The following is a 13144-nucleotide window of genomic DNA, read 5'->3' on the forward strand; positions in this document are numbered from 1 at the left end:
TGTTCAAAATGATACAGTCATGAGCTTTAATGTGAAGGCTTGGGTAAAAATTATCTATGCAGATATTTTACTGTCAAACTAAACCAATGTTGCAACAGCTGATGTGCTCCTTATCACAAGATTGCAAATGCAAGCTCTGCTAGTCCTTTCAGTTATGAGAGATCAATTGCAATGTTCAAAACACAGTGTTCCTTGTGTTTATGCGATATTTATCTTTCTAACACTAAAATGAAGATAATCGGTCACCATTTCACTACTGATAGCAGCATTCCCCTACAATGCGGCAAATTATTAGTGCCCTAAGGCTATAGAAGGACTGATTTACAGTCTGTGTACCATTTTTCCCTCATTCATGAATTGTCTGATTATTTTACTTATCCATATTTCATCTCTGAACAGATATTATCAAACTCTTCTTCAAACGAGATTAGAAATTGCACCACCCACAATTAGTCTCCTTTGAACAGAGTTGTTCATGGACTCCCGGTTTACATTTGCTATATTTTATCAAGTGTCTTAATAAAATATCATGTTGTCTAATTTAAATAAAGATATTGTGGTTTTTCTTAAAAATGTTTCCATCAATGTTCTTTTTATAATTTAACTGACAGTTTTAGTAGAAATTTTCTTTGCCAGAGAGTTTGGATTTGTGCCAAAGAAAAAGACAGTATAGTGATAAACAAACACAATGGGGTTACATCAAATATTTATAATGAATTAAGAATGAATATTCATTGGCCCAGATTGCACTCAATCTTATTAAAAGCCCAAACCTTATTATCACCATTCTAGCATCTGTTAGCCACACTATTTAAATTTGGCAGCAACATGATCAGACTGAAGCTGTGGTTCTGCAACTGGCCCATGAGCAGAGGGCTGCAGGTGGTAACCAATGTTCTGGATGTTATATTTTGAGATCCTGCCTTCAGTGCTGTAACAGTCATTAACAGTGGCATTTAAATAAAAGTTTCATTGTCTTTAGATAAACTGAATCAACTGAGAATTTTTTAAAAAATCACATTTTTCAAATAATTTTAAGATCAGAGTATTTTGCAAATGAACATTAAATAGTTTAAACATTCTACTGAGAAATAAATAAAAAATAATGTAAACAGGCTAAATTACTTTTTTAAATTAAGGTCATTGACCTCCGCTCAAATGAATGGACCTATGCTATAGCACCAGCTTTGGCTTAAGCCCCGCACTCCAGCAGATTCCCCACGTTAGTGCACAGGAAGAAGAGATTAGACCATGCAGACACAGTCACTACAGTTGGCTGTCAGTGTCACTCAATTATAAATACCACACTTTTCATAATTCATCATAGCTGAAAATAATCAGCCTCCCTTCTGTGTAGATCATGCTAAATTTAATCACTACAGTAGAAGCAGACTCCTAATTTTTTGTTTTTTTTTCCTTTGTTTATTGCATTTATTCAGAAGTTGGCTCCAAATTCAAAGGCCACATTCCAACATTGAGGAGAGACTCTGTGGACAACACTCAGATGCCAAGTAAATCCTGCTTACTCTACTAATTTAACTGGACAGGCTTGCAAAAATAATTTTGGGTAACCAGGACATTTCTTGGAGCATAACAAGGAGATCAAAAATGATATGTAATGAAAGTAATAAAACTACCTAAATTAGTTGGCATCAACTGTTAGGTTAGCAATGCTTTCAATGAAAGAAAAAGAAGAAGAAACTCAATGTCTTTAGAAGTTCACAGCAGGGTGACTCTTAATTTCATATTCTTTCTCCAAGTTATTACATGCATGTACACTATACAGTTTCCAAAAACTGCTCAGTTCCCATCAAAACCTAGACATTGATTAAATTGAGCTGTGGCCCAAATAATACAGGCCTTCCTGTATTCTCACTCCAATGTCTATTTGACACAAGCAAGATGTTGTGACACTGAAAACTTACTTAAAATCGTCATGAAGTAATACAAATTTCAAACAAAGCATTCAAACAATATTTTGCAGTATATTAGACATTGTAACAGGCAATTACTTATGCCCACATATGAAAACCACTTTTATTGCCATCATAAACAACACAAGACAATTTTAAACCACTGGAGCCTGAGATATTAAACCTGGTAGAAAATACTGCCCCAGAAGGCTGCAGATTAATTTTTGGGTCAGTTCCACATTGCTAAACACTCCTTGGAATATACTTCAGGTCGCCATAAAAGGCAAGACATCAACTGAAAGATCTAAACACTCTGGGTTGACAAAGATTATATGACTCATTCTCAGGATTAGGCATGCAATACCTTGACTTCAAGCAGTAATGGATACAATAGATTACATTTTGGAGTTGCCATCGCATTTTTGAAAATCTCAGATAACTCCTTGATTGCAAAAAAAATCCTTTTCAGGTGATGCAATTCACTTATGCTTTTATGCATTACTAATTTTTTTTTATCTCACACTTATAATGAAAAGCACTTGATTTTGTTCTATATTCTATTTACGAAGGAGACATGGCTGCTGTGATTATATATGATTGCATTTATTCTTTGGAAGCTGTGCATGTAGAAATCTTGCATTGTAAAAGATACAATTTGGTATAATTTTGTAGAACAGTTGCCTGATTATTTATTGACTCATATTGAGAATGGAAGGCACTGTAATTCTTCCAGGTTCTTGGCTCCTGTCCAAGGCACACTAATTACAGAGCTTTGGAACAAATCCAGAGCATGCAGTATCTGTTAATGCAGTTGTGCATAAATTAGTCCAGTTTTAAGACCTGAGATAGCAGGAAAATTTCACATTGCCAATAAATTATCCTTTCTTTGAATAGGACTTGTTTACCTTCTGCATCTTAAAGGAGATCACTGTCTTCTCTTCAAGTATATCTGCCGACATCAAATAGCAGTAAAGAAGATTGCGGGATGGTGATACTAGGAAGTCTCCAGAAAGGCTGCAGCTATATTATTTTACTTGCATTCATAACATTTTTGACAGATGGGACATATGGCCCCTGTGTTGATGCTAAAAGACAAGGCGGAGTATAGCTAGAAGTTTGGACTTTACCCTGCAATGGGTACTAGTTCTAAGATCTATGCAAAACTTGTGATTTGAAAAAAAAACCTCAGTAAGAAAGCAGTCAGAGAAGGAATTAATAAAAATGTCAAAAGTTATGAAAAGTAGGATTAAAATAACAACAGAGTAAACATTCTTAGTGGACATTTACAAATATGCATGAGTCATAGATTCAGAGAAAACTATACTACAGAAACAGGCTCTTTGACCCACAGAACCCATGCTTATCCATTAATCTGCTGAATCCTACCAACCTGCACCCAGACTATAGACTTCCATAACACTCCTATCCATGCACCTATCAAAATTCTTCTGAAGGGTTGAAATCAACCCTGCATCCACAACTTGCGCAGGCAGCTTGTTCCACTCTCACCACCCTCTGAGTGAGGATCCTTTTAACGTTCCCCTTAAATCTTTTAGCTTTCATCCTTAACCCAAGACCTCTAGCTGTAGCCTCACCAAACCTCAGTATGTCTCTATCAAATCTTTTCTCAATCTTATAAGTTCTAAGGAATAAAGGCCAAATTTATTCAATCCCTCCCTATAACACAGGTCCTCCGGTCCAGGCAACATTCTTGTAAATTTTCTCTGCAATCTTTCAATCTTATTTGCATCCTTCCTGTAGGTAGGTGACCAAAACGGGACACAATACACCAAAGTAGGCCTCACCAACATCATAGACAATTTCAACATTACATCCCAACTCCTGTATTCAATACATTGATTTATGAAAAACATTGTGCCAAAAGCTTGACATCACTTTCAAGGAATTACAGATCTATGTTCCCAGATCCCTTTGTTCTACGGCCCTCCTCAGTGCCCTACTTCTCACCATGTGACGCCTACTCTGGTTGGTCCTTCTGAAGTAAAAAACCTTACATTTGTTTGCATTACAATCCATCTGCCATTTTTCAGCCTACTTTTCCAGCTGGTCCAGATTCCACTGCAAGCTCTGATAGTCTTCCTCACTGTCCAGTACATCCCCAATCGTGGTACCATCTGCAAACTTGCTGATTCAGTTTACCACATTGTCATCTACATCAACAATCTAGATGATAGACAACAGCAGACCCAACACTGATCCTTGCAGCACACCACTAGCCACAGGCCTCCAGTCAGACAGGCAAACATCTAGTACCACTCTCTGGCTTTTCCTGCAAAAGCCAAAATCTAATCCAGTTTACCACCTCATCTTGCATGCCAAGTGATTGAATATTCTTCATCAACCTCCCATGCGAGAACTTATCAAACGCCTTACAAAAGTCCACGTAGAGAACATCCACTGCTTTGCCTTCATTAGCTTTCCTGGTAACTTCCTTGAAAAGCTTTATGAATTGGATAGACATGACTTACCATGCAGAAAGCCATGTTGACTATCCCTGCCAAGTCCCTGGTCCCTTTATATAAACAGTCTCTTAGAATATCTTCCAATAACTTTCCCAATGCTTATGTCCGGCTCAATGTATCCATCTCCCGAGTAAATCATCATCATTATGTGTCATGTTGTATGATGTAGACGATCACTGTCCCATGACCATACTTGTTCTTGGCAAATCTTTCTACAGAAGTAGTTTGTCATTGCCTTCTTCTGGTTAGTGTCTTTACAGGATGGGTGACCCCAGCCATTATCAATACTCTTCAGAGACCGTCTCTCTACCTTCATGTTTGCATAACCAGAGCACGTAATACTGTGTGCACCATCTGCTCACACAACCATACACCACTTGCTCTCATGGCTTCATCTGACTCTGACTGGCGGTGGGGGAAGGGGGTTTTGCTAAGTAGATGCTACGCCTTATTCAAGGGTGACCTGCAATTCAGTAGAGGGAAGGAGCACCTCACACTGTCTTTGGTGGAGATGTATCTGCAACCCACCACCCAAGTAAATACAGATGCAAACAAAAGCATTTAAGATCTCCCCCATTTGTTTCAACTCCATGCATGGATTACCACTCTGATCTTTCACAGCACCAATTTTATCCCTTGATATCATTTTACTCTTAATACTGTATACCTGTAGAAGCCCTTAGAATTCTACTTCACGTTGTATGCTAGAGCAACCTCATGCTTTCTTTTAGCTCTTCTGATTTCCTTAAGTGTTCCCTTACAATTCTTATACTCAAGTTCCTCATTTGATCCTGACCTGCTATATCTGCTGTGCACCTCCCCTTTTTTTAACCAGGCCTTCAATATCTCTCAAAAGCTCAGGTTTCCTAAACTAGTTACCCTTACCTTTTATTCTGACAGGAACATACAACACTATATTCTGAAAATTTCACTGTTGAAGGCCACCCACTTACCAAGTATACATTTGACAGAAAACAACCTATTCCAATCCACATTTGCCAAATCCTTTTTGGTATCTTCAAAATTGACTTTCTCCAATTTAGAATCTCAAACCCAGGACCAGACCTGTCCTTTTCCATTACTTCCTTGAAACTAACGGCTTTATGATGCAAAGTGTTCCTTTACACAAACTTCTGTCACCTGCCCGGTCTCATTCCTTAACAGGAGATCTAGTGTCACTTTCCCTCTCTCTCGTTGGGACTTCTGTGTTTTGATTAAGGAAACTTTCCTGAGCACATTTGACAAGTTCTATTCCATCCAGTTGTTTTTACAGTGTGGAAGTCCCAGTCAATATATTGGAAGTTAAAATCACCTACTACCACAACCTTATGTTTCTTGCAACATTTTGCGATCTCTACGAGTATGCTCCTCTAAATCCTGCAGACTATTCGATGATCTTTAATGATATAATCCGATTGATATGGTCATATTTCTTAAGCTTCAGTTCTAACCATAGAGCCTCATTAGACTAGCTCTGCAGTCTGCTCTGACTGAACACTGCTACGACATTTTTCCTGACTGGTAATGCCCTTTAATCCCTCCCACTATATCACAACTAAAACAACAGAACCCCAGAAGACTGAGCTGCCAGTCCTGCCCCTCCTAAGACCAACTCTTCCTAATGGTTATAAAATCATAATTCCACATGCTAATCTATGCCATAGTTCATCCACCTTTCCGACAATATACTGGAATTTAGAAGGATGAGAGGGGATCTGATTGAAACATATAAGATTATTAAGGGATTAGACACGCTAGAGGTAGGAAACATGTTCCCGATGTTGGGGGAGTCCAGAAACGGAGGCCACAGTTTAAGAATAAGGGGTAGGCCATTTAGAACGGAGTTCAGGAAAAACTTTTTCATCCAGAGAGCTGTGGATCTATGGAATGCTCTGCCTCAGAAGACAGTGGAAGCCAATTCTCTGGATGCTTTCAAGAAGGGGTTAGATAGAGCTCTTAAAGATAGCGGAGTCAAGGGATATGGGGAGAAGGCAGGAACGAGGTACTGATTGTGTATGATCAGCCATGATCACATTGAATAGTGGTGGGGGCTTGAAGGGCCGAAAGGCCTACTCCTGCACCTATAGTCTATTGTCTATAATGCACCTTGCATTGAAATATACACCTCTCAGTATGTTAGTCCCACTATGCTCAACCTTTTGATTCCTGACTTTGTACGTAGGCTTAACAACATCTTTCTCTACAACCACTCTACTAACTGTTCTGGTGCTCTGGCTTCTAGCCTCCTGCAATTATAAACCCCTGTGCAGCACCAGAAAACTTTCCCACTAGAATATTAGTCCTTTTCAATGAAGAAATACAAGAAAAAAATCTCTCCTAATAAAAACACTGTAAGATCAATGAGTACTTGACTGGCTAACCATGCTCAAAACAAACAAGTCTTTGGGGAATAAAGAATGCTCATCCTAGAATATTGCTATGGAAAAAATTCTCTGGAGCCCTGACAATTACCTTGTAATTCATTGCTCACTGACGTAAGCAGAGAATATGACTTCAGAAAATTAGATTTGTGGCACTGATGTTCAAAAAAGGATGTCAAACAAAGACAATTGCATTTTCCCTATTCTTAAATCAGTTCCACACTATACAATGGAATGCATCAACAGATGTTCGCAAGGTATTTTGGACAATGCTGTCAAACGTAACACAAATCCATATGCACTGAGCAGTTTAAAATGCTACCTGTGCAACTTCCCACCGATGACAATCTAAATCACGCCCAATAACACAGTGCAGCTTGGACTTTACTATTACTTGCTTTTCATGCATGGCTAAAACTCAAATGACAAGCTGTGAAAATTCTCGTTAAATGATGGGATTAAAAACTCAATAGCAGAAACCATCCCAATATACAGTCTAACAAATCCGTATGTCTGAAGATATCATCAGATGTACTGACTTGGAAAAGGAGGAGGATCCTATTCCACTGATTTAGTAAGGTTACAGGGAGAAGGCAGGCAAATGGGGTTTGAGAGGAAAAATAAATCAGTCATGCCCAAAAAGCGGAGCCAGAATTGTCTAATTCTGCTCCTATGTCTTACAGTTAATCTGTTGATTCACGTGGTTTATTGTGTGGCAGAAGGAATTTGGTGGAGCTAGCTCCTGACTTTGAACAGATTATCAGGCATGTTGAGAATACACTAATGATAGTCAATGGCCAATCAAGGTTCATGGCTGTGTGTAGAGAAGAACGGTTTCCTTTGCCCATGCAAGGCTCTTAAGTGAGGTTGTTTTGTCATATGGAGAAAATATTGCCTTAAGTTAAGTTCTTAAGGGAGTATCACTGACATGTACCACAAAATTTAATGTTTTGCAGTAGCTGTACATAGCATTAAATAATAAAAATATAAATTACAATAAGTATATATAAAAAAATTAAACAAGTAGTGCAAAAAGAGAGGGAAAAATATTACTAAGGAAGTATTCACGGATTCATTGTCCATTCAGAAATCTGATGGCAGAGGGAAAGAAGCTGTTCCTGGAATGTTGAATGCGTGTCTTCAGGCTCCTGTACCTCCTTTTTGATGGGAGCAATAAGAAGAGGGCATGTCCTGGCTGATGGGGGTCCTGAATAATGGATGCCGCCTTTTTTGAGGCACTGCCTTTTGAAGGTGTCCTGGATGCTGAGGAGGTGAATGCTCCTGATGGAGCTGGCAGAGTTCAAACTTTCTGCAGCTTTTTCCAATCCCCCATACCAGACGGTGATGCAATCAGAATGCTGTCCGCAGCACATCTGTAGAAACTTGAGATTGTCTTTACTGACATGCCAATTCTTCTCAAACTAATAAAATATAGTTGCTGTTATACCCTCTTTGTAATTGCATTAATATGTTGGGCCCAGGATCGGTCCTCAGAGATGTTGACACCCGGGAACCTGAAACTGCTCAGCCATTTCACTTCTAAACCCTCACTGTGTTCCCTCGACATTCCCTTCCTGAAGTCCGCTATCAATTCCATGGTCCTATTGTTGTTGAGTGTAAGGTTGTTGTGGTGACACCACTCAACCAGCTGATCTATCTCACTCTGGTACACCTCCTCATCACCATCTGAAATTCTGGCAACAATAGTTGTGTCATCTTTAGATTTAGATATGGCTTTGAGCTGTACTTAGCCATACTGCCGTGGGCGTAGAGAGAGTAAAGCAGTGGGCTAAGCACATACCTTTGAGGTGTGCCAGCATCAATTGTCAGCAAGGGAGAGATGTCATTTCTGATCTGCACTGACAGTGGTCTCGCTCTGTGAGGAAGGCTAGTTTCTAAAGAAGGTATACAGACTCAGGGTTTGGAGCCTTTTGATTAGAACTGAGGGTATAATGGTGTCGAACTGTGAGCTGCAGTCAATAAACAACAGCCTTACACAAATATACTATTTCCAAGTGATCCAAGGCCAAAGAGAGAGCCAGTGAGATTGCATCCGCTGTAGACCTGCTGTGACAATAGCAAATTGCAGTGAGTCCATGTCTCCTCTTAGGCAGGAGTTGATTCTAGCTGTGACCAACCTCTCAAAGCCTTTTATATCCTATCTTACACTGCTACTTAATCTTTTAACTGTACCTTGGTAATAAAAGAGTGATATAGCAAGGAAACAGGCTTCTGGACCAACAAGTCTGCTCTGACCATTGGGCACCCATGTACGGTATACCAATTTCCATTTCATTCTCCCCACATATCCATCAATTGTGCCCAGATGCTTACTCACATAACGGTGGCAATTTACAGTAACCAACTAATCTTCACGTCAGTAAAATATGTGAGGAAACAAACTCCTAGAAGAAAGCTCAGGGGGAGAAAGGCAAACTTCATTGATTATCCCAGAAGTCAGAATAGAACTTGGGTCATTGAAGCTCGGCAAGAGCTGCCCCACGGTGTTTCTCCATAAAGTTTGATAACTGCTGTGCAAGAGAACGGAATGCCTGAAATTGATTACTTTCCACTCGCACATTGGAGACTTAAGTTGAATCTTATGAGGAGCACCTTATAGTGCAATAATCACCCAGGACTACATCTGACATTTAATCAATAAAGCTTGTCAAGATTCATGTATTGCTGTATTTCAAACATTAAAAAAGCATAAAGAAAGAAAATTATTCTTCAGTTCTTACCTACAACCATTATATTGAATTCAAATCCTTGCTTCATAGCTTTCCTCCTCATCTGTTCGAGAATGGAATCAATACCCACATACCCAAAGTGGTCAGAGCCTGGCTTCTCGTTCTGCACAGGCTGCTTGATGCTTCCATCTCGGGAATGTTCTGACATTATGCTGGCTTTGATTGAGCTATTTTCTGCACCTACAGCATAAAGTGAAAGAGAAAAAAACACTTTCAAATTACAGTTGGAATAATTACCCAACTGCAGCAAAACAAAATCTGAGATAATTTACGACAAGTTAGACACAGTTACTAGCAAGCAGACACAGAGGCTCACTGGTGGCAGCTCAGTAAGTGGTTTGTGTTTTTCCACAGGCATAATAAAACTCAAAATCAAGCAGCTTAAAAATTAGGGGTTAAAAGGAGTTGAAACAGAAACTTTGATATTTCAGAAGATTGAAAATATAATTTTAACCTATTTCATTTGCTAATTGGAGTTTCAAGAAGCTTTGAGTTAAGGGGAAACAAAAGAAAATTTTATTGGCCATGCACAAATAATGAAATCAGATGCAGCAACATCTGTTATTGTATTGCAGTCAGATTTGGTTAGATAGTAACCTCCACAAGATGTTTCAGTTAGATCTGAAAAGACTTGTTGCAAACTTAAAAATGCCATTTACCACAGACTAGACACAACTTAAAAAAATATAGAAACACTATACAATGTTTCATACAATGACAGATAAGAGCATTTCCTGTAGTCTCTAACATGCATAAGAAACCGTTACATTTAAATAGGTTATTTCCTGAATGGTTTATCTACTTTCCCCTGATATGGTATCAAAGTTTTCTCAAGTAAAATGTACACACTTTAATTCATTAATGCATGCAAACTGAAGCTTTACTTTACATAAATCTCATTTATACAATGATGTAAGCAGAGTTTCCCAAGTCTATAGACAATTTGTAAGATATTTTCTCCAAACAAAAACCTTTGTAAGGTTCTCACTGAGTACTAATCAAAAAGGTTATACTGGACAAATACTGTCTGTGTTTGGATTTTCACAACTGCATATAATATGCTAACTAAACAAAATTCCTTAAAACAAATGATCAATACAAAAAATCCATTTTATTATTTTAAAGTCAGTGATCTGAAATAATCCCCGAGAAAACCCTATGGAAAAGAAAGAGAAGAGCTTTAAGAAACCAGAATCTTTGCGCACAATATCTGTGCAATGAGTTGCCTGGCTGGAAATACTTTAATAAGGATGATAAATCACATCCTATATCAATTGCCTGGAATTCCCAGACACAAGTGAACAAACAGCCCCAGCTCTTGCATTACTGCCAATTTCTATGGGATTTCACATTGCACAATGGTGAGATTACAAAGGCTATTGCTGTACATAGGCCACAACTGGGTCTCTGTGTGAACGAAGCACACAATAAGTATGATTTTAACCAGATTAGAGAACTGTTACTGAACCACACAATCTGAACTGAGAGTTATCAATTCGATGAGAAAATGTGTATAGAAAATGGTATAAAATGTGAGGAAACCTTGTCTGGGTTTAATTGCAGAGGATGTCAGATTTTCCCTTTAATAATACAAACTCCAAAAAGCAGGATGCAGGAAGTCATGGGAACCCAGGCCAGTCTTCAGAGCAATAAGCAGTGGAAAGGGTGAATGGGTTCCAGTTTCTAAGTGTCACTATCTTTGAAGACCTATCCTGGGCCAAACATCTTGATGCAATTATCAAGACAGCACAACAGTGACTATATTTCATTAGGAGATTTGGTATGTCACCAAAGACAGTCACAAATTTTTAAGATGTACCACAGAGGGCATTATAACTGCATGCATCACCATCTGGTATGAAGCGGCCACTGCACAGGAACAGAAAAAGCTGCAGGAAGTTGTAATCTCGGCCAACTCCATCACGGCCAGCATCAAGCGCACCTTCAGAAGGCGAGGCCTCAGAAAGGTGGCATCCATCATTAAGGACCCTCATCATCCAGGACAGGCCACCTTCTCACTCTACCATCAAAAAAGGTACAGGAGCCTGAAGACACGCACTCAATATTTTTAGGAACAGCTCCTTCACCTCCACCTGAATGGATAATGAATCAATGAACACTACCTCACTACATTCTTCTTCTCTTTTTTGCACTTATTTCTTAATTTAAGTTTTACACATACATATTGTAATCATAATTTATAGTTTTTCATCATTATGTACTACTACTGCAAAACAGCAAATTTCACAACATACGCCAATGATATTAAGCCTGATTCCTTGTCCAATACTGATTCCAATGGAATAAGATTTTTGTTTCATTTTGTATTCCATGACTGTAGGCTTAGCCATGAGGATTCAGAACACACTTTTATCATGACATAGTATTGGACAAAGAGTGGAGGTAGCAGATCCTCTCTATAATTTTAAAGTAAGGTTAGAAAGGTTTTTGATAAGCAAAATGCTTTCTGGGCTTATTCTTATTAAACAGTTGAATGGTTTTGAGAGGCTGAATGGCCTACTTAGAGAAATACAGCACAGAAAAAAGTCCTTTCGCTCAACTCGTCCTTAATAGCTGTGTGGCTTAGCTAGCTTGTTCCATTTGCCTGCTTTTGGCCATAGCCCTCCAAGTCACTCCTATCCAAAGTACTTCTCTAGATGGTTTTTACATTTTAGAACATAAAACCATAAGATAAAGGAGCAGAAGTAGGCCATTTGACCCATCGAGTCCGCTCCGCCTTTCAATCATGAGCTGATCCAATTCTTCCAGTCATCCACACTCTCCTGCCTTCACCCCATACCCTTGATGCCCTGACTAATCAAGAACCTATCTATCTCTGCCTTAAATGCACCCAATGACTTGGCCTCCACAGCCGCTCTTGGCAACACATTCCACAGGTTTACCACTCCCTGACTAAAGTAACTTCTCCGCATCTCAGTTCTGAAAGGACATCCTCCAATCCTGAAGTCATACCCTCTTGTCCTAGAATCCCCTACCATAGAAATAACTTTGCCATATCTAATCTGTTCAGGCCTTTTAACATATGGAGTGCTTCTGACATCCCCCCTCATTCTCGTGAACTCCAGGGAATACAGCCCAAGAGCTGCCAGATGTTCCTCATACAGTAACCCTTTCATTCCTGGAATCATTCTCGTGAATCTTCTCTGAACCCTCTCCAATGTCAATATATCCTTTCTAAAATAAGGAGCCCAAAACTGCCCACAATACTCCATGCTGTTATATTTTATACCACTAGAAATGAATGCCAAAATTGCAATCGCCTTCTTCACCACCAACTCAACCTGGAGGTTAACCTTTAGAGTATCTTGCACAAGTATCTTCTTTGCTATTAAATACACAAAATGCTGGCAGAACTCAGCAGGCCAGACAGCATCTATGGAAGGAGGTAGTGACGATGTTTCGGGCCGAAATCCTTCATCAGGTGTGAAGTAACATGGGATGGTCAAGGGGGGATAAGAAGTGGGGGGGAGGGATAAAGTAGAGAGCTAGGAAGTGATAGGCTGGAGGGAAATGGGCTAGGGGAAGGTGGAAAATTATGGGAAATAAAAGAGAAAGAAAGATAAGGCTGGGGGGAGATTATAGTGAGGGGGGAAAAA

The 13144-nt window shown here is 39.2% G+C and overlaps 1 protein-coding gene across 9 annotated transcripts in view; it reads right to left on the reverse strand.

Moving 5' to 3' along the window:
• The window catches only part of LOC132380096 (septin-9-like), a 307781-nt gene that overhangs the window by 42071 nt on the left and 252566 nt on the right, over positions 1 to 13144 (reverse strand). For all 9 annotated transcript variants that reach the window (XM_059948653.1, XM_059948657.1, XM_059948655.1 and 6 more), the window contains one exon: positions 9519 to 9707. In XM_059948653.1, the coding sequence (XP_059804636.1) occupies positions 9519 to 9707 (189 nt within the window). The remainder of the gene's footprint in view (positions 1 to 9518; positions 9708 to 13144) is intronic.

This window comes from Hypanus sabinus, chromosome 23 (assembly GCF_030144855.1).
Source record: "Hypanus sabinus isolate sHypSab1 chromosome 23, sHypSab1.hap1, whole genome shotgun sequence".
Lineage (NCBI taxonomy): Eukaryota > Metazoa > Chordata > Chondrichthyes > Myliobatiformes > Dasyatidae > Hypanus > Hypanus sabinus.